General features: G+C 43.3%; 1 protein-coding gene across 1 annotated transcript; it reads right to left on the minus strand.

Moving 5' to 3' along the window:
- Positions 1-2,922: 2,922 nt before the first annotated feature.
- stox2a (storkhead box 2a) lies at positions 2,923-21,559 on the minus strand. Its single transcript, XM_080463737.1, has 4 exons — positions 21,108-21,559; positions 10,312-10,464; positions 5,290-7,876; positions 2,923-3,789 (listed from the first exon to the last, which is right to left on the minus strand). Exons 1-4 carry the CDS (start codon positions 21,478-21,480, stop codon positions 3,588-3,590), a joined length of 3,315 nt encoding a protein of 1,104 aa, XP_080319863.1. The 5' UTR covers positions 21,481-21,559; the 3' UTR covers positions 2,923-3,587.
- Positions 21,560-22,198: the final 639 nt, after the last annotated feature.

The raw sequence follows: 22,198 nt of genomic DNA on the forward strand, positions 1-22,198 counted from the left end.
GTGTGGGCAAGTTACACCCTGAGAATTCAACCACTATATTAACCGTGTTTTCAGTTTTCATGACTTGTGAGGTAAAACTGTAAGACTAAAAAGGATTTTTTTTATTTCATAAATCTATAATATCTGAACGTTTCACTGATTCAATACAAATATGGGGGGAAATAAACGTGTTCACTGTATTATTCCTCCAGAGATAGACCTGCATACATTCTAAAATATGTCGATACCCACTGTAGACTTGTGGCACTTGAAAAGCACAGAAGTTAACACAACCTTAAATTGTATTATTGTCGTTCTCGCTACGTTACTGAACACTTTGGCCCGTTTGAACCGCCACAGATTCGCGAGGACAAGCCACTTACCTTTACAGGATCAATTTGACGAGCTTGTCACACATTTGGTGCAATACACATATAGCTGTTATACCAGCTGACGGCCACCAGAGGGCGCCATGCGAGAGCTTTTCTAAAGGTCAGTACTGTGAAATGTGACTTCTTCAAGCAGGATTGTAAATAAAGAAACGTCAGGGTCGTTATTTGTTTGTTTTTTTAAATGTGAGCAGAAACTCGAAACAGAGCCAAACAAAACCCACACGTGAGAAAAACTCGTAAACACACCTGTTTCAAATGTGAAACATTTAAACTCTGCGGGAAAAGCTCAGTTCCGCACCCGGCGTCTATTTTTATGTTGTGCATTGTTTAAAGGAGCTTAAACTGCAGCTTAAAGGACTCTGACGTGCTGTTTTCCTCATGTTGCAATATTGCTGCAGCAGTGTGTTAGATTGCATCAGCGTGTGTCTCCCCCTGCAGTCCACCCGGGGAACTGCAGCCAACCTGACAAACCCAGCACTGGCTCTTGAGGGTCATGTCAACTCCGATAAGCACTCACAAACACATAATCTCACGCTGCAGAGTAGTTTGGGGTTTGATGAAATGTTACACAGGACCGGTGCAACCTTTATGGCGAATATAGCTGGTTAGCAATTCCTCAAATGATCTGAACTGGCATCCTGTACAAAAAACTAACTAAATGCACTATGAGAAGCGGACCTCAGATGTAAGGTTTATGATAAACAAATATTCAAATTCTTAAAGCCAAATCAATGCCTCCCTGAAATCCCAAACAGAACTTTGTTTGGTTAATGATAAGCTATGTAACCAGAAACGGACTCTTGCTCTTCCCACATGTGACAGTGTGAAATTAGATGTTTCATGAGAAACATTCTTTCTTTCAAGGCCACCATCGTGTGCACTCAATCCCTTATTTACGAGAGTATGAGGGGCTTTACTATCATTCACACCATTCCTGTAACTTGCTTGGCATCTTTTTCATTTTTTTCTTAATGAGATTGTTATTTTTCCATTTAATGGCAGACACAACAATGGAAATCCCTCAATCGATGTGTAAGAAATTAATAAAGTTGAGATAAAAATTAGAAAATAAAATGTGACATATATATATATATATATATATATATATATATATATATATATATATATATATATATATATATATATATATATATATTTTGCATAACCCTTCACCATTTATTCAAATTAACCAGCAACCTGTCCAGGTGTATCCTTGGCACAATGTGACCATGAGCAGGATAAAGCGGAATAGAAGCTGGATGGCTGAGAATCCTACACTACGTACAGTATATGTGAGGCTATTGATCGATAATTGATTTTCAACTATTTTGTTTTTTAATCTGTTGGGAGCAGAGTGTGAGTATTAAGCGGAAATCTTCTCATGTATTTATTTTTGGACCAGGGGTGTCAATACCAAATCTGGCCGTTGCCATCAATTCCAGGCCGCAGGACGACATTGGAAAGAGTAAACGTTGTGAAGAGAATATAAATTATGTTTTTTTGTTTTTTTTAAATGTACCCTATCCAAACCAAGTGATTAGCATGAGCAAAATTTGTAACAGGATAATACTTTTCAGACATTTCATTCTATTTTTCACGAGTGATCAAGGGTAAAGTGGGTTTTATAGTGTATAAATGTATGTAAAACCTTTCAACTTTTTCAAATTCTTCTTTTCCCCCTATGCAGTAAAACAACGGGTGAATTTGAAGTTGTACAAAAAGTTGTATTTATGCAACCATTTTATCAGTTCGGCCCACTCAAGCTCAATTCGGAGTGTATGTGGCCCCTGAATTAAAATGAATTTGACACCCATGAAAACTTTTGAACTGTTTCTTCAAAAAATGTTGAAGTTATTTTGAAATTACTTAGAAATCAATCAGCAGAAAATTGTCCTTCCTGACATGGACAGTGGCATTCAAACCCTGATCCTCCAGTCACCAGCTCACCGCTCTAAATCTCAAGGCCACCACTGCCCCCCCGGCAGTTATCGTGTAATAAAACTGCAAACGGCACCATTCAAAGACTGCAGGGCCGCGACCCTAGATGTTGAAACGACTGTGGTCGCGCATGGTCCTTAAAGTACCTGCAGTTCCCATGCATCACATCTCGACTGTGTCAAGCAGGGTATCAAAAGAAATGTTTAACATTAACAGCTGCTTTCTAGATGAGACTTAAAATTCCTAAAAACAACAACAAAATATTAAAATGCTTCCAAACAAAAGAAATACTCTTGGTTAGCGAAGTGTTTATGAAGTCAAGAATATCTGGGTTCGCATCGATGCATTTCCCTACACTGGCTATCGAAGCAGAGGCTTTAAAAAAAAAAAAGAAAAAAAAAAAGCATCTGCTACATAAAACTGCTCGTAACCCAGCAAGGAAATTATGTCCTTCAAGTAAAAAAAGAAACCCAAAGACACTGCATAGTTAAACTTTCCTTACAAATTGACAACTTCCTGTGAAGGAAAACCAAGCGATGTGATGAAAAGCTCCAGATGCTTTGTGTCTGTGCAGATGTTGAAGGGCAGCTTATTTCATCCAAACATTATTTTTGGTCACATAGCATCTTTAATACCACCATTATAATAATTAGGATATCAAAAGTATCGAGTATACATACATCATTTGCATTGCGGTACACAAATCTGAGCTGATTTATGTTTTTATATCTTTCATTCGTTGTTCTCAGGATCAACTTTTATTATCTTGACATTGTGCTGATACATTAAATCGTCCTGAAGAACTTGACACTACTTCAGGAAGGAGAACATTTAATTGGACATGTATTGTTAAGCAATATAAAAAGTTTTTTTTTGATATTTCCAAATGTAACTTGAATCCTATAGTCTACTACTTTCCAATACCAATAATCAAGGATCTTGATATAAGCCAAACTAGAGTCCATGTCACCAAAATCAAAGTACTTCGGGTAGGTTTCCACACCTACTGTGGTCGTGATATTCTGTAGTGTTTCTTCTCTTTTTTGCAGTTAAGATCTTGTAGCTGTGGGAACAGTCTCTTGAAGCCATGCCTGTTTTTATAACAGTCCCAGTATATGGATTCTCAGGAGTCTGAAGATGTGTGTGTGTGTGTGTGTGTGTGTGTGTGTGTGTGTGTGTGTGTGTATGTGTGTTGAGGAGAGTGAGGGTGAAAATGGCGTGAACCACCTCACTTCCTCGCTCCTCCACCACCTTCATGGTCTCAGTCTGTGCTGCCTGTCAGACGCTGGTGATGGAGGCCAGGCAGTTCGATGACTTCTGGAGTTTCTCAGGCTGCGTGGTGGGGGGCTCGGGGATGGCACGAAAGCTGAATGGCAGTCCCATACTACTGGTGCCAATGTGGCCAGGGCTCAGCGCCGGGTTTTGCCGTCTATTGCTTTCCACTATGCTGGATGTGTTGGATGCAAGGCTTTCACGTGTCCTGCGCGACAAAGACAACACAATGTTAAGTTTTCAAATCAGAAAAGAAAAAGAGTAAACCAAACAAAAAAAAAGTCCATATTTTCAGTCAAATAAATTGTGCTTGAAAGAGCAATGATAATACAATATAGTTGGACCTATGGAACCACCTCTGGAAGTCAGTATTTATAGTGAACAGTACAATATATTTCACTACATTTGCTCACCTTTGATATTGCATTATACACTTGAAATAATTACATTGGGAAATCTCAGGAGCCAAACATGCAGCATTTGTAGCATAAGTATTAAAGAAGCTTTCCTTCGTAGCTTTGAATAGAACTTAAAATCAACACAAATGACAAAAAAGCTCATGTGACAGCAGCTACTACCGCACTGTATTATGAGAAATGTAGGATGCAGAGTACGACAAACAACTCAGCAGTCAGTCAGGACAGGTCAAGGTATTTAACCCCCGCCCACCAAATAAAATAAAGAATAATTAAGAAAAATAACAACCTTGCAACAACACCTTGGTTTTTGTGGACAAACCCTTTAACTCTCAGTATGCAGGTGGCTCACAGCTGATTCACAAATGTTAAACTGGTTCATGTTCTACCCAAGAAATAGAGATAGCTTTCTGCAACCATTAGGAAATAAAGATATTGACCACGTGGCTGCACGATGGAGCAGTGGTCAGCTGCGCCTTCCCGGCCCGGAGTTTGTATGTTCTCTATGTGTGTGTATGTGGGCTTCCTCCGGGTGCTCTTGGTTTCCTCCCACAATCGACAAACATGCATATGAAGTTAACTGGTGACCCTTGGTGTGAATGTGAGTGTGCACGTTTGCTCTGCGATGGATCGTTGTAGATGAATGGATATTGAGCAATTCACATGACTTCCTGACTTTTTACTTCTGCCGACTATTTTATTTTTCCACACCCAAACTTGCTGTTGTCAATATCATATACCTATTATTAGATTCACTTTCAAAACACCATTGTGGCGCTGAGATAAATTAACAAATTAATAACAAATGACAACATGACTCCAGTCAATGAGACCAAGAAAGAAGATGGTTGCTTTGGTCCAGGAACAAACAGGTTTCAGGAGGGGTGAGAATATAAATGTAGGTTTTGGCTCAAGACCTGTTATTGGAGTTTTACTGAAGTAGTCAACATTTACTTGGATTGTGGCAATGTGGCAACGAATAATCCTTCCTCCTTTGTGTGTGGGTGTCAGTGGGTCACTCATATTGTTCTGAGAGCTTTAGCAACAATAGTAAATACGTCCATAAGAAGGCAGGCAAACATTCAAATCTAAAATATTGGTAATAATAACGTAATATAGCCTTGTAGTCCTAAAATATGCCATTACACATTTGATTACATTTGGAGTGCAAAGTCTTTCTGAACTTTGAGGGATCACATCTGGTTTTACAGCTCCTCACAGGCTCAAAGGTGTTTTACTTCAGTATCAAATCCACTATAAAAACACAACAGTCACTTCACTGATGTGCTTACCTGGGGGAGTTGAATCCACTGTCCACTGTGACACTGCTGCTGTCCATGCTGTCCAAACGGGCAGAGTGGGCCGACTTCTGGCTGCTGCTGTTCTCCGTCTCCTTGGGGCTGAGTAAGGTCAGATTGGTCTCCAGTTTCCGCTGCAGATCATGGTCCTTCTCCCGTTCTAGGAGCCACTGCATGGTTCCTTCGCCACCACCACCACTGCCTCCACCGTTACCACCCCCTTCCCCATGGTCTTTGTTGTCCTCTGCTGTCGCCAACTCTTTGTGCGAGTCCTCCTCTGCCTCTTCCTCTTCCTCATCATCCGATACATTATAATAGTCAAAGGAGGCAGAGGGGACTGTTGGCTCTAAGCAGCCCTGTAAAACTGCAGGTGACGCTGAGGAAGTGGCTGAATTGGAAGGCTGCTGGGGCTCAGGATTGTCTAGGGCCTCTGTTGATTTGGCATGTGAGGCTTTCCGCAATGTGCCGGACTTGGTGTAGCTGCTGTCCACGTAGCCAGTGGGCAAGGCATTGTGTGGAGGTTTGAACAAAGTGTCCTTGCTGAAGATCTCTTTCCTCTTTATCACGATACCACCTCCTCCCCCTCCAGGATCTACATTGTGTTGGTGTGGCGTCAAACGGGCATTTTGCGCCGGCTCTGGCGTCTGGCTTGGCGTCAGCCGCGCTGAGCCGTTCTGTCCCTTTGCTGCCGACAAGTCCTCTTTGTACTCCATCGTGTGAGGAGAGGTGAGGTGAGGCGTTTGGCGGTCAGCCGGAGAGCCCTTTCGGAGTCCCCCTGATGAGGTTAATGTGTCATATTCTGATTTTGCCTGAGGCGAAGGGGCAGTTAGGATTGTTTCATTTGACGTATTGCACTGGAAGTACTCATCTGTTGAGGGCTTAGGAGAAAGTCCCATTAGTTCATTGTACGTTGGCAAGCTGTCTCTGCTTTTGTTCCTCTCCATTGTACTCCGAATCCTTGACTCATCCAAACTTCCTTTCCCCAAATCAGGCACATTAAAATCAGAGTGGAACTTAGCAGCAGAGAACATGATCCTTGAGTAGTGGGAGGATTTCTGTGTGGCCCGCAGGGTGCCATCATCAGTGTAGTAATGACTACGCTCCTCCAGACTGGGCTCAAAGTCTTCTGGTGCGCCCAGCGACGGGCCTTTTAGAGAGTTGTCCATGGACCGAGATCGTTCCTTAGCTTGATCTGACCTCTCATGACGCGACTTCCTGTCCTGATTGTGACTGTGACTTCTTTGCACCCTTGACTGGCATGTTCCCCGCGAGGGTTCGGGGAAGGGCATCTCTGTCCGTCTCTTGGCTAGTTCCCCAGACACGTCCCACTCGGGGGTAACAGGGCAGTACGATTCAGTGATGTTGGGGTTGCTGTGGACCAGGTACGTTGCGCCTCCACTTCGCCTGCGCTCCAACGTGTACATGGCCTCCCGAGGCGAGCGAACTAACGAGTGGCTGAAGAAGCGGTAATCTCTTTCCATGAACAAAAGGTCCCAATTTGAGCCCTCGGAAGGGTCTCCTCTGGACGTCCTGGGTTTGCTGTGAGACCGAGACTTACCATGCGGGGCCCTTCGGTGTCCTCTGCCCCTCCTGCTGCGTGCGCTGTGCTGGGCCGAAGATCCAGCCTTGTTCTTCTGAGTCCGTTCTTCCTCAAGCCGCTTCATGACAGCTGTGTGCCTCGCAACATTCTCCACGGTTAGGTCAGGGTTGATTCTGCGAATTATTTCCATCTCTACCTCTCTGGGAATGGGTGTGGTTGGCACTTCCTCGTCACGAAGAGGCCACTCCTCTGGAGGGAACTGGGCTGAGAAGGTGGCCAGCTGCCTCATTTTGTCCTTCTTGAAACTCAGCCTGAACAGCCGGAGGCCAAACCTCTTGGATTGCTTCTCCCCAGTTCCGCTGCCACCACTTCCTTCTTTCTTTTTGGTCAGAGTGTCAGTTTTGTAAGGAAAAGAAGTGATGCTTTTGCTCTTATCGGCTGAATCTTGAGGAGGCGACTGTTGGACAGGAGGGGACGTAGCAACTGGAGGGTAGGGGTACGATGGCGGCTCACCTCGGTGCTCCTTGGCGGATGCGCTCGGTGGAGGATCCCCACCGTGGTGATCCTTGGGCTGCTGACTCTGATAGGAATCTCCCCTGTGCTCCTTTGGTGACTTGCTTAGGAGCGCCGCGCTGTGAAGTCTGGACGGATCTTCACGATAGGGGGTGTATGAGTCCCCATGTTTCTTGCGAGGAGGCCTCTCTCTCAGGCAGCCAGGTGCTGATGGTGTCACATTACCAGACTGAGGTGAAGTACAATGTTGAGGTTGCTGCTGCTGCTGTTGTTGTTGTTGTTGTTGTTGTTGCTGTTGTTGTTGCTGCTGCTGTTGTTGTTGTTGCTGCTGCTGTTGTGATGGTTGGCGCTCTGTCAGCCGATCATCGAGATGATACCACTTGTTGTTGGTTCTGATGAGGGAGGGAGTGATAAAGTAGGTCTGGGGAGTGACAATGAAGTAGCCCTCTGGTGTTGGGTAGATCTTCCTCTCTCGCACCAGCATGTTCAAGGTATGTCGCAAAACGTCTGAGCTGGGTGTAGGCACGCCTGCAAAAAGTACATGGTAGACCATTGTTCTTATTATGTCAATCACTGCCTTATGACAACCTGGAAAGAATGAGGTAATTAACAAGAACATAACATAATTTTGGGAAAGACCATTTTCTTTGAGTAGAAAGTGGCCAAAACTCTGTATCATGTAAGTCTGAAATAGGTAAATTTATCTACACATACAATAAAATCATATAAAGAATGAAATAATTATGATATCACAATAAGCCAGCAATGAGGTATCACTTAACTTTAAAACAAGTTTGTGCTTAAATCACATCACACCAAATCCCATTGCACATCTTATGCGTCAAGACATTCTGGAAGTCTATTTTTCAGTTACCTCTTAAGGTATAAATTATTTCTACAGTGCTGATTTATTTAGTGTAAATGAAATGAAAAATGGATTCTATACTTGTTTGGCAAACCCCCACACATGTTTTACTGTGTACGAATCAGGGCAGTAAACTCAGATACTACAAAGAATAACAAATACAAATTCAGACCAAAATTGAGTTTAAGATGAAAAAGAAGGATTTTTGATTATCACCAGTAGACATTGATTTGTAATTCTCATTGTTTAAATTATTTAATAAATAATTATTTCACATGAATAGTAATCCTTTATTTGATATAAAGGTTAAGCAATGAAAAAAACATGTATATCAGCAACAAAAAAAAGTGTTTTCTATATGCAATGTGTCTTCCTTTCGAACATTTAACTGAAGTCTTGCAATGCTGATTTAAATGTTCAAACCAGCTACAGTCCCAGTTCACAACCTAACCATTAAGCTGTATCTTGTGACATTTTTATCTATTGAAAATATTATAATTTTTCATTTAACATGAACTTCAAAAACAAAGTTAAAATGGTAAAAAGGGAAGCTTCTTGCAATTATTTATAATTTGACTATTTATAAAGGGAGATTTCACTTCAATTTCACATACCGGAACTTTAACAGTACCTCTATATTATTGGTTTTCTCAAAAGTAAAGCAACTTTTTGTTTTACCAAAGTTGAATAGTTAGAGTGAATAACAATATATACACCCTGTGTACTTTATCCATGTACAATGACTTTGTTCCTTAAAAAATACATTTAAATGTTTTATTAGAGCAAATGCTGATGAGGAAAATCAAGCGTTTGAACAATTTTATAATCTTAATTTTGTCTTAAATTTGATGTCTATTGAATTCGCCTTTTCATGGTTCCCCACAGATCCAGACTTAATTGGAATCTAGTAAATGCTATTAAAGCATTTTCAGGTTTTAAATGACTTAGAAAATATTCAATGAGGATGCAAAAAAGATGTCAGTTGCTCTAAAAGGCTTTTATAAATACAAGCTTAACATAAAATGTGATCCTTTTCAACAGAAACACTCATAACCTTTGTCTAGACCTTGTGTTGCCTGATATTACATCATCCCCATGGCAGTTTTTAACTCGGCAATGATGCAACCTATAAGTTCAACTCCTCTCCAGTAAAGCGCCGTATAGAAGTAGCTCAACGTGAAGGGCATCGTCCCGTTTAATAGAGCGGAACAACTGGCTTTAATAGTAATTGGGATTTGTGTTATTAACCCTGTTATAAGTCTGAGACTCTGAGAATTTCAGGATGAATTCATCAATATTCCAACAAAGTAAAACAGGACTCTGAGCTGTTGGATGAAATCAGAAGGTTGATCATCTTGTTTAGGTGAAGGAAACGTTTGGAGACAGCCTCTCAAAGATAGTTCCAAGGAAATCCAATAACAACAAAAAAAGGGCCGCTGACAATGATTACTATCAAACAATGTCACTGTAATCATGTGTAAGGATTAATGACAAACTTCCACAATTCATGACTGGATGGGTGGATGATAATCACGGGACTGTGACTGAATCATTCTGTCTTTAAAATATCAAAAAGAAAAACAAAACAAGCATGCATGCCCATCGCCATTTCCATGAGCCCTAAAGGGCATCTTTAAACATTTTGATTTGAATGAAAGCTAAACATCTAACATTCGTAAGGAAAGACGGACTCCTGATTGGGTGTGTTTAAACAGTCCTGAGAAGTCATGATTTGTTTTTGTTATTCAATAGTGGATTCCACCTTCAATGTTTCTACAAAATGTATGATTGTTTTTCTATGGTTGATTATTTAGTGAAAGGATGAGCACCCTTTATAAATTAAAATGAAAGACGAATAGACCACAAAAGGAGCTACAATTTTCACTTTATGCATAATAAAACTAAAATACAGTAAAGTTTCATAGTTAAAGTTGCTTTATAGGAAATATTGAGTTTTACATTGTAGTTATTATTTGGGATGCAGCTGTATGTCTGAATCCAAGTTTCAAGCATAGTTTCTGCATGCATGTATACTTCATTATGGATCTGAAAGAGCGGTTCATGAAACAGCTCAGGAAAAAAAAGGAGAGGGACCGACCTGGGAAGCTGGCAGTGAGGTGCTCCACCAGTGCCTCCTGGTTGACAGGCTTGTGGGCAGAGTTCATTGCAGAGATGGCCAAGCACAAGATCTCCCCCAGCGGGATGAACTGTGACTGGCTGATAGGTGACATACTGATTGGAGACACATCACCTGGAGGAGGAGGGGGAGGAGGACCGGGAGGGGGAGGCAAAAGCACAACTGTTAGATCATGAATGAACAGCAGGCGCAGCGTGTGAAGCTATGATGTAATGGTCAAACAGCAGCAGTGTGCACGCTGCCTGGAACGACTCCACCCCTCCTCTCTGTTGCCGCTTCCTTAGCCTCTCGCTCCTCCCGTTTCTCGTAGGTTAGCAAAGCGAGGGGGCTGCTGCAGCAATCGTAAAATCCGAGCATGAGATCACCTGAATGTGTGCGTCGAGGTTATCCGATTCCCCGTTACGTCACAAACAGAGAAGGGAGCCAACGCTCTGGCAGGTGCAAATCGACATTCCTGCCATTTAGTAGACCTGACCACAGTGAAGCCAAAACAGAGATCCTCTGCTGCCATAAGCTGGCTTTGCTGTCAGCAGTAGTGAGTAGTGAGCTCATCCTACAAGCAGACGGCCCGGCATCAAGCCCCTCTGAGAGCGAACATCTGTCCTGCTGAAAGGTTGTAAAGCAACACACTGAATACACCGCCGCAGCATCTGTGCTGTAGTGACCCTGTCCTCTGACCTAAATCTGCTGATCGAAAACGATACGACGCAGAGACTACAACATCAAACCTTTCCACAATTCATTCGCGTTTTGTCGCCATGTCTCCTCATGTTTCAGAGTCGAGCTATCGATGGCTGCTGTCATATTTTGCTGTCATTTGCTGTCCATGCTGCTTGTACCTGAGCGGAAATGTGTGCAGGGCCCGGCCTCCTCTGCACACTCAGCTGAATGGTCAGTTGAGCAAGACGATGACGTTATCTCTGCTTATTATCGCGGCACCCTAAGCTTTATGTTGCAGTACAAAGCTTTTACTTCGCCGCTAGTAAACACGAGAAAAGACAGATCTGCAAGTGAATCAGCACAAAAGAATATTGCAATGTTCTTAGCTTTTATAGTGTCCTATGGCAGCCAGCTGAGCGACAGGACAGACAGAAATAAGCAAATATTTACACAGAAAGGTACAGAGAGGAGCAGAATTTCTTGGTTGAAATATATGGTCCCCCCCCCCCCCCCCCCCCCCCTATGAAACAGTACAATACTGTTACTCTATTATGAACAAACAAAAACGTGAATCTGTTGCTATATTTGGTGCAAAGATGATGCAATCTTACAACCACACAACTTTTCACCCTTTCACTATAAAACGCTGCGATTGAAGAATCGACACAAAATTTCATGTAATTTGATCATTAGATTAATCGAAATGTCAGTAAATACGAATGGGATTGTGAAAAATAACCAGAAAACTTCACAAATTTGATTCAAAAAGGTTTGCTTTGATGAGTCTTGAATCACGTCAGCAGGGCCTGAAATGGGGACCTCCCCCTAAAAAAATAAAAAATAAAATAGAATCGTAGTATTACTCTTTATCCTCCATATTTTCTACATATTTACAACCCAAAAATGGCGTCTCCTTGGAACTCTGAATGAAACAGAGTTTTTACTAACTCGGTGCGGCCGTGCGTAGACAGTGGGTGGTGCTTCTCGTGGTGGGAGTGTCATCAGACTCACCTGGCGCCCGATAACTTGGCGGGGACGGCGAGAAATGAGGAGGAGGAGGAGGAGGAAGATGCTGCTTCTGCACACGGATGTCTTTCTCGCTACGGGAGAGGTTGTGCTCCAGCGGGCGTTCGGCGAGCTCCGAGCTGGGCCAAGCCCGCCGCACATTGCCGCTGCGGTTCTTCTTCATCGTGACCCCTTTACCAGGTGGCCTTCACCCCCCTCGGGTGCTTTTGGGATAAGGTGGTGGGGTTTTGGGGGGGGGGGGGGGGGGGGGGGGGGGGGATAAGAGGGTTGTGAAATGAGGAGGGGGGGGGGGGGGTGGGGGGGGGGGGTGGGCAAGGAAAGGGGGGAGGTGGGGAAGGGTGGGTGGGGAGGGGGTGTGCTGGGGGAGGTCGACCAACCTCAGGCTCAGTGCCTCCCCCGCATCAGTAAGAACGTCCCGCTAGAGCGATCACACACCAGACATGGCAGGAACCAGTGTGCTCCTTCACACACATACACACGTCTCATTTACATCCACGGTCAAGCTACAAACGACGGCGTTCGCACTGTGGGTGGTTGTCATCGGCTGCTGGGCTCTCCTGGGCTGATCTGGAGGGACGGCAGTGGCGGCAGAGGTGCAGGTGATTGCGCGAGGCATCACCCTTTCATCGACATCAGTCCGAGCCACCATTTGTAGCATCCCCATTTGCATGCGTAGGGAGGCACATTACGTAGCCACTCTGATGTGGGAGGAGGGAGCGGGAGAGAGGTGGGGGGGCAGGGGTAGAGATGAGGGAAATGGGGCATTGGAAGCAAGGAGGAAGGCGAGGAAAGATTTCAGCGGAGGTTTTGGGGATCTGCTCTTTTCTTTCCAGTAGAAGGCAACAGGGGGATGACGGGAGGGGATGGATGGACAGTCAAATATTCAAAGCTTAGGAGGCCCAGTCTTCGACAATAGCTCAATTCACCACAGGAGTGCTCGGCCGATCCTCGTAAAACAAAAGAGCCCACTTAAAAAAACAAAAAAACTGAAATAAAAGCTCCATTCACCCCAACGGGCAGTGAAACCTCAATAGTATGCCAAGCACCGGAGACATCGCGTTCACCTCCATCTTTATCCGATCAAGCACAAGACCCCATCGTCCTTTCGACAACAGCACACCAGCAGAGGGTGGGGAGAAAAAAATGGAGAGCATAGAAATAAATAAATAAATTCAAGAATAGATATCCAGCGTTTCCCGCAATCCAACGGAAGGAGCTTGTGAGCCGATCGCCATAGCATCCATTCATTAACGAGGCGGGGGGATGCAAACTCCAGTCAACGGCAAATCTCTTTCAACGCTAATGCTGCAGCTGCTCCCAGCACCTCCAGGAAGGGTGTGTGAGTATGTGTGTGAGTGTGTGTGTGTGTATGTGTGCGTGAGTGTGAGAGAGAGAGAGAGAGAGAGGGAGAGAGAGAGAGGGAGAGAGAGAGAGAGAGAGAGAGAGAGTATGCGCGCATCCGCCTGCTGCGCGCGATTCTGCGTGAGCATGCATGCGTCTGTGTCTGGGTGATTGAGGCTGAGGGTAGGGGAGGGGAGGATGCAAGAGAGAGGGAGTGAGGGAGAGGGAGAGAAAGAGAGAGAGATAGAGAGAGAGAGAGAGAGAGAGAGAGAGAGAGAGAGAGAGAGGACATGCATAAGGCAGAGAGGAGAGCAAATATCAACAGCTCAAAATACACCAAAATAAAACAACAAAAAATAATCCAGTCCTCAGAAAATGTCCAGGGCAAAGGGAGAAACCCGGAATCTAAATTCCCATCCTCGCCCTCCTTTCCTCACCCTCTCCGTGAAGCTTTCTTTGCTCCTGAAGGATGAGGGGCCCTTAAACCACCATCCTTACTATTTTGTTTTTTTCTTTCACATGTGTTTCACCAAACTGTAACTCAAAAGCCACAGCCAAGACCGTCACTTCAAGAAGAGGCTGATTTGTGCTTCTCACATCAGTGATTCCCACCGGTTGATTCAGTAACTTCGAACTGCAAAGAGCTGCAAAATTAGAGAAAGAAAACTAAAAGCATCACCGTAATCATGTCCAGAGTGGCAGCTCCTGCTCAAAGCAAGACTTCTGCTGACTCACATGTGTGGAGTGTGAATGGATGGTTGGAGGGGCAGAATAAGGAGCAAAGTGAGAGGGCAAGACGGGGCACGGGCGGAGGGAGGACGGTGTCACAACCAATCTGCTCCAGTTCACTGATACCAAAAAGAAAGGAGGAGAGGAGGGGGGAGCAGGAGGAGGAGGAGTGAGAGCGACACCACGCCAGCCATTTTATTTCTCAGTAGTGCTGCAACAGCCTTTGTTGCCATGACGACGCAAGCCGATGATCTCATAGCTGTTACCGTTGAGTGCTGTTCCCTTAAAGAGCCAGTTACTCAAAATAGACGGCAGACAAGACGCCGCACAGACGAGGACCGACTGCCTGTCCTGTGGACGGGAAATACTCTCGCATCCCTCAGCAGGTGAAACTAGTCCCTCGAACACCAACTACAGGGTAATAATACATCAGAATGGAACGAGAAGGAAATACTGGAACAAATAAAATACATGAACAGCTAAAAAGAGACTTGCAGGATAATCTCAGAAAAAAACTTGCTTAAATAGTAAATGGTCTTTACTTACAGAGAGGGGTTTACTACTTCAATAGTCTCAACATGCTTCACAACATCAGTCACATTCGCCCATTCAGAGACACTCCAAACATGGACAAGACGAGATGGGAAATAGAACTAGGACACTTCCGCCTGCGAGAATCCTTCATTTTTTGGGGATGAAAGGGCATGGAAGTCAATCTGTATTGCCAACTGAGCAACATGTTCCAAAGGGAATTTGATTTAGTAAAAGACTATTCAGTCTCTTTGAAAAGAAAGAAATATATTTGACTTCCTCGTTGTACTGTTTGAAATGTGATTACAATTAACAGGATAGTGTTGAAGTATATATTGCAACAGCAAGGGTGAAACAAGGTATTTAAGATTTCCTTCAAAAACTTACATGGCTGTTATTTTTTTAACATTTCAAAGGCAAAAATGTAATAATTTGGTCGTGGGAAACTGGCTATAGTAGCTGCTGTATCAGGTTATACCAGGCTGAGGGTAATGATAGCATGTTAGCATCCTCACAGTGATAAATTTTTGGGTGATGGGTGCGATCTACCAATTGCACTGTGCAAATGATGGATCCTTAATTTGTGCACGTATTGGCCAAGCGCAAGCATTGGTTGGAAAACTAAAAACAAAGAAACTGCATAGCAGAATGCATTAATGCTAAAGTCACAAAAATCATCAGCAGGCTCTATTGTGCTGTTTGATCTAACATGACTTCAATTGTGAAAATTGGAGAATATTTAAGTTTTATGTTAACACCACCATTGTGTTACATGTCGTACAGCCAGCTCATGCACTATCAACTGCATTGTAAATTACATTAAATTGGCCAAACCTTCTGCACGGTGGTGTTTTGGTTAGAGCTTCTGCCTTATAGCAAGATCGAGTCTGGGTTGGGCCTTTCTTTGTGGAGTTTCCATGTTCTGCCTGTGTGTCTTTCAGGCTTTCTCTGTGTCTTCCAGTTTTCTTTGACATTCCAAAAATAATGTCCTTGAGGTTAACTGACTCTAAAGAGTCTGTTGGGTGTGAATGTGTGCGTGGTTGTCCATTGGGAGAGCTCGAAAGGTCAAGATACAAGATAGATATATCCGGCATTTTGGTTGATGGCCACGATCTACCGATTGCACTGTGCAAATAATGCAATAACGCATGTATTGTAACGCAGAGCTAAAGGTTAGGCAGCGCAATCGACGTTAGATTGTGATACCAATAAAACCATATTCATGGAAATCTGCTTACAGGATAATAATCAACACAAAAAATATATAAGCACTGTCTTTCTTTCTCATAAAGGCACCAATGTTTTTTCTTGCTGTTCTTTCATCACAGTTAGTAAGTGATGCAAGCCCTTGTATCAGACTAGTGGCCTGTTTCGTGCACAACCGACTTCCTTGCAAACATTTTTGCCAGCGGTCTGCCCTCCAGTGGCACACTGAGGACAATACAAGAATACGCTCCAGGCCAGACACGCTGAAGAGTTTTTGTCACAACAGATGACACTACACATCCTCATCTGACATTAAGATATATGTCGACACATCTCTCAGCTGCGTCAAACATTTCCCCCGATTCTCTGTGGAGACCCTCCTTTTCCTTCCAGCGGGGGGTCGGCTGGAGCAGAGTTTTCCTGAACAAACGCTGCACTTTTCCTTCCTTAACAGCACTCGCTCCTCCCAGTCCATTGTTTACAGGCGGCCAACGGATACGAAGTCCCCTTCCCCAGTCAATCAGATTGAATTGCCTGTTATTGTTTCCACACGGCTGAAAAATCCACAACCCCTGTGTACTTGACTCTGGGCTTTAATCAGACATTCTCAGACATTTTGGAGGACAATCTGGCATCGCGAATGACTTAAGGACTAAAGTCTTCATCCAACAATGTAGAGACCAGCACCCCTGGTTTTGTTGCGTCCCGTCTGGACTACTGCGATTCAATATAAACAAATCTAAGCCACCATAATGCACATGAATTACAGCTTGTTAAAGCCTGAAGAGCCAAGAAACAAGAAATTACCCCCAATCTAGTGTGTCTACCACCTGATTGGTAGAAGACAGCTGGAGTTTTTTTCCCCTCTGTGCCCCCACTGTTACAAACACACCTCCTACAGACTGGCTCACTCCCTCAGCTTTGAAATCATGCTCTCACAAATGGAACTGTACTTGTGATATAGACCAATGAATTTGAAAGTTTTAAAAAGTTTTTGTACCACAGGATCCTCAAGGATATTTGCACATGTGGAAAAACAAAAACACAGTTTGTAGAGCTGCAAATTGGTTTACTGCTCATCACTTTTGTGAGATTGTGAGAATGTCGATGGTTCAAGCCTGGGTTGGGCTCATCAGAGCTCACAGAAGTGATCTGCAAATTCTCTTAGAGGGGGAACAAATGCTGGGAACCACTGGTGTTGATAGCCTTCTTTATTTTCTTTGTTTATGTTTTTATTTATATTCATATCTAATTAAGCCATTTCCCCCTTTTATCATATTTTTAAGACATTTTGTCATCATCACCGTCAAAGCAGATATCATAAGATTCTAGATGTTTCAATTTGAACTTTAACTTTTTTTAACAGATCGTGTGTGAAGCAATCTTCACGAGTCATGATGAGTGTTTTAAATGAATTTTGACATCAGTTTGTATCAAAACCCACCCAATAAAAGTCGAGAGAGAAAAGCACAGCATTGGTGCTACTGTGAGTTCATGTTCATGTCCAAAATAGTGATTCATATTTCTCACAATAAAGGAAATCTGCTTTAGTATCTCGATGGTCAAAAATCATCAACTTCAGTTCACGGCTGTTCGCTGAGGTATTGTTGGGTCTGGTGAGTTATTAGCTGTAAGACAAACATTCCAGAGCTTATCAGTGTTTGTTTCAGTCGTATCAGAGAGACGCTGCCGCCCCCTTTAACCCCTCAGACACGGAAACAAGTGAGCGACACAACCAGCCCTCTGTGATGAGGCCCTGTACAGAATCTGTGCAGAAATCACAAAGCCCCCCCGCAACCCCCACACACACAGAAAAAGATTTCATAATTTTAAGATTTGGTACGTGTTTAAACGGGGATCTGCATAAAGCAGCTGATACCAAGTGTTTGAAAACAAGCTGCTGGATTTCTTGCAGCGACGTCCAGTCACATAAACCTGCGTTCTCAGCCTGGTGTTCTTAAACATCTTACCAAAGTACACACTTGGACGTGGACCAACATTAGTATTATGTAAAAGTCTGATTTATTCTCCTTTTTTTTTCTCACCTCTGTTCTGGTAGAGAAATGTTTTGCTTTTCAGTGGCTAAAACTTTCCATTAGATGGCGAGTTATTTGTTGCTGAGTGGACAGTGTGAAGAGAATACCTGAATAGTAATGAGGGGCCGGGGATCACCGACCCATTAGGAAAAAAATGTAATAAAACTCTGGAAGAATTGTGGACTGCAGAGTCAGGTGATGGCTTTCTGTGCATGAATCCTCAGTTGATGTTTGGTTTGTTAGACTATTCAGATCAATGCCTTCTTGTCTGCTTGTTTTCCGAGAAAATCAATGTGACATAGACATTAATCAGTTTGTTTGGTAATTGGAGGTGACCCGCCCCTTCGATTGCAAGAAGCGCCTGAACCCCTGCTGTGTTCCCCTTTAACACTTTAAATTGCCAGAAAAATGCACATAGTAGGCACCTTTAGACGGAGCTGCACGCAATAAACACCCCAAAAGGACAAGTAGAGAAAAGCCTTAAAGAAGTAGTTTCAAAGCTTCCATAAATCTTTCCCGTCCCTCCCCGCTGCACCGTAACCGTTTTGTATTTTCCTGGCTGCAGTGTGACGGATTCACTGAAGAAACAGGTGATCCAAACGGAGGAGCCGCCATTGTGAAACACACATAAATAAAGACGATCTCTGACGAGCTGCACGCCTCTCTTTCCCATTTTCTCACACACACACACACACACACACACACACACACACACACACACACACACACACACACACACACACACACACACACACACACACACACACACACACACACACACACACACACACACACACACACACACACACACAAAAAGTGCATTGTGGACTTCCCAAGTGTATTCTGGCTCCACAAAGAGAGAAATTACAAAGACCACACACGCTCGCTTGCAGTCGCATGCACCCAGGGAGGGCAGTGGGATGATGGGTGCTGTGGTTAAACCTGCTGACAAACACTTCAGACCTGTCTGAGCACATGCATGAGTTGTGGCGTCGTCAGGAGAAGAGGAGTCTACGTGTGGGAACCTTGAGCTGGAGTGGAGCTGGGCCTCAGCACCGGCTCCTCCGTCTGACTGAGTCAGCCCACATGACACGAAGCAGCTGAGGCCGAGACGATGCCTGGACTCCCCTAATTTTCACTCCTTTGCGCTGTTGAGTCACTGATACACAATAGCCTATAAAAACTTCAGGGTTTTGAACTCCTGATCAAAAACAAAAAGGACGGACCATTAACAGTTAAACACCAGTCTGCAATATTTGTTTTGTGAAAGGTAACAGTAAAAAAAAATTTAAATACCCTGGAGAATGAGGACTATGTGAAACACTCAGCGTGAGTTTTTAGGGCGACACGCATGCTTTAATGGTAAGGTTCAGTCTTGAGGGCTCTTCTTAATGTGAGGAAACCTATTACTTTCTTTCAGTGGGTATCCATAATATTGCTATTATTGTCTGGATTCTACCATCTGCTATTCTTCACCTATATTATATTCGGGTCATCAGTCCTGTTGTGTGCAGAAATTTAAACAAAATGTCCTTGTTGAACTGACGCACGCACTCTCTGACGTTGTCTTTTGTGTAATTTCCACCCGTCGTTTTTCACTTATTGATCGTGAGTTAACAAGGTGGTAAACTGTCAAATAATTGCATACAACAAGCACACAAAACCAGCTGATGTAGGCTATCAGTTATCACTTTGTGTTTTGTTCTTACTAAGTACTGTAAATACTTGAGTATGCATATTGACATGAAGTAATGTCATTAATAAACCCAGACCAGGTCTGAAATCTGACTGCAGATTCTGCTGATTGATTGTGATTGATCACATCCAACACAAGAATTGAATACAATCTTGGGAGCTGATAAATCTAATTTCAATCAACTTTTTTTTTTTTTGTACCTCAAAATAAACTTATTGACATGGTAATTTGAAGCCATTTCAATTGATAACTGGTTCATAAGTGCTTGAAATGAATATCATACTACCATGATTCTTCAAACCAGTAATTTATTGATTTCTGGAAATTGGCTCACGGGTTGCAAAGTATGCGGCCTGCCAACAGTTGCCCATGTCTGCTTCACTGGATAAAAGCTGCTTCCAAAACTGCAAACATGATACCGTCATGACGGGTGACTTATCGATATCACATCAATTCATACAATATATAAGATTACATTTTTGATTATGGTCCCCACTGTCGCCTCACATCAGGCACATTGCTGGTTCAGATCCACTGGCTCAATGGATATTTCTAGTTGTGTTTGCATGTTCTGCCTGTGCTTGTGTGCGCTATCTCCGAGTACTTCAGCGTCCTCTCACAATACAGAGAAAATACTTGAGTTCAATATTCCTCTTTAAGGATTCTGACTTGTAGATGATGCACCACGCACTTAGGTTTATGTTATTTATGTACTTTTTATTACCTTCAATATATCTACATCACTGATAATCAATAAATTGCTGGGGAATAATTTAGATTTTTTTTTTCTTCAATCATCTACTCAACATTTTTGATCTTGAGGTATTTCATGTATTATTTTATCTTCCTTCTCTAAAATAGTTTAAGAACTTTATGTAGCACAGTGTCAAGCGTTTTTAAATATCTTTATGGTTATAAACACAGTAATAATAAACTGGTCTGTCCAACTTTCACTTATGACAACTTTCACTTAACTCCCAAAAAAGTAAAGATCTGACACGCATTACTCCATTCCCATTCTAAAGTATTTCTTCCAAATGAAGGCCGGGTGGCTGGGAAGGCAGAGTATATCCTGCTCAGTCAGCTCAGTCGCAGGACATACACAAAGTCACATAATCTCACACACTCAAGTGCACACATGCAGTCTATTTTCACCATTTCACCTAATACACATGCCTTTGGACTGTGGGAGGAGGAAAAAAACCACATGCTGCACATGGAGAATGTGCAAACTCCACATAGAAACACCCCTAATTCAATTCAGACTCAAGCTGAAGTGAGTGTAACTCTACAACGCAGTCATAATGACCTGTGCAGTGCAATTCATATAAATAATTAAAAAAAAAAATCTCAGACATTTTTCATTTGCAAAAGATCAGATGAAGGTAAGTTTTCTAGTCCCTCTGCTTTTAAAGAGGTGACCGTTTTATTGTGTCTCTCCTGTGTTCCCTGAGGAGGATTCACCCTCTACCCTCACTCTTCTGAGTGTCTTTGTGGCTGCTCTCCACACTTGTCAGGCCACATTAACCCACCTAAGCACTTGATGCGGAAGCCCCGCGGAGGCTTGAGGGTCCGCCGCGTCCAGCCGTTCCGCAGCACCTGGAGGTGCGCCTCCTCCCCCTGGACGAGCAGCACGTGCTCGTCGATCCAGCCCAGGAAGAACACCTCGGACAGCGCGTGCGTCAGCGCCTTGTTCCAGAAGTGCTGCATGTTGACGGCTTTGAAACTGGCGAAGACCTCGAACCCGATGCGGCGCTGTAACTTCACCGTTGAGGATGACGATGGTGGTGGTGGTGATGATGAAGATGGAGGCGAGGGGTCCCCTGCTTCTTCATCCTCCTCCCCGGATTGCTGCAACAGCACCAGAGCCAGGGAGTGCGGGGCGATGGGAAGACATTTCTCCATCCAGACTTCGGCCAAAGTTTATCCACGTAAAAATTAAGTTATTTTACAAGACTTCTTCTTCTTTTTTTTTTTAACTGCGTGTGTCACTGCTCTGTTGGGAATTTAAAAAAAAAAAAAAAATGTTCCAACAGATCTTAGAGAATAAATTAACAGCCTGGTCGTGTGAAAGGTAAACAGAGGTGCTCCATGAAAAAGCATGGAACTCAGCAGCCTGATAGCGTCCTCCACTTCCACAGATCAACTGACAGTCGGAAAACAGCAGCAAAGAGGAGAGAGCTGTGCTGCGTTCAGGGGCGCCTCGGAAACCACTGTACTCTCCACTGAGGGGCCAAAGTCTGTCGTTGTGTGTTTCGCCAATCAGTTATTAAAAACAAAAGCAAAACTAACAATATTACTGTAAATCTGGTCATAATCTTCCAAACACTATTGTATTAGAACAAAACAACCAGAACAACTCACCTATATCACAGGAAGCAAAGTCGTCTTTGCAAGTGTAAATTAAAAACCTTTATCTGTAGCAGACATATTCAGTATTTTTTTTTAATGTTTAAAAAAGATCACATGTTTAGTATTGAATGTAATGTAATGAAATAAGATTGTAGCATGAGCTCTTGTTACAGTAAAATTATATGAATTCTGTTGACCCCCCATACAGGACCAACAGATAAAATCAGCCCCAGGAAGTGCACACTTAGGTAAGGGATGACAAAATAAACCT

Source organism: Lipophrys pholis (genome assembly GCF_963383615.2).
Source record: "Lipophrys pholis genome assembly, chromosome: 5".
Lineage (NCBI taxonomy): Eukaryota > Metazoa > Chordata > Actinopteri > Blenniiformes > Blenniidae > Lipophrys > Lipophrys pholis.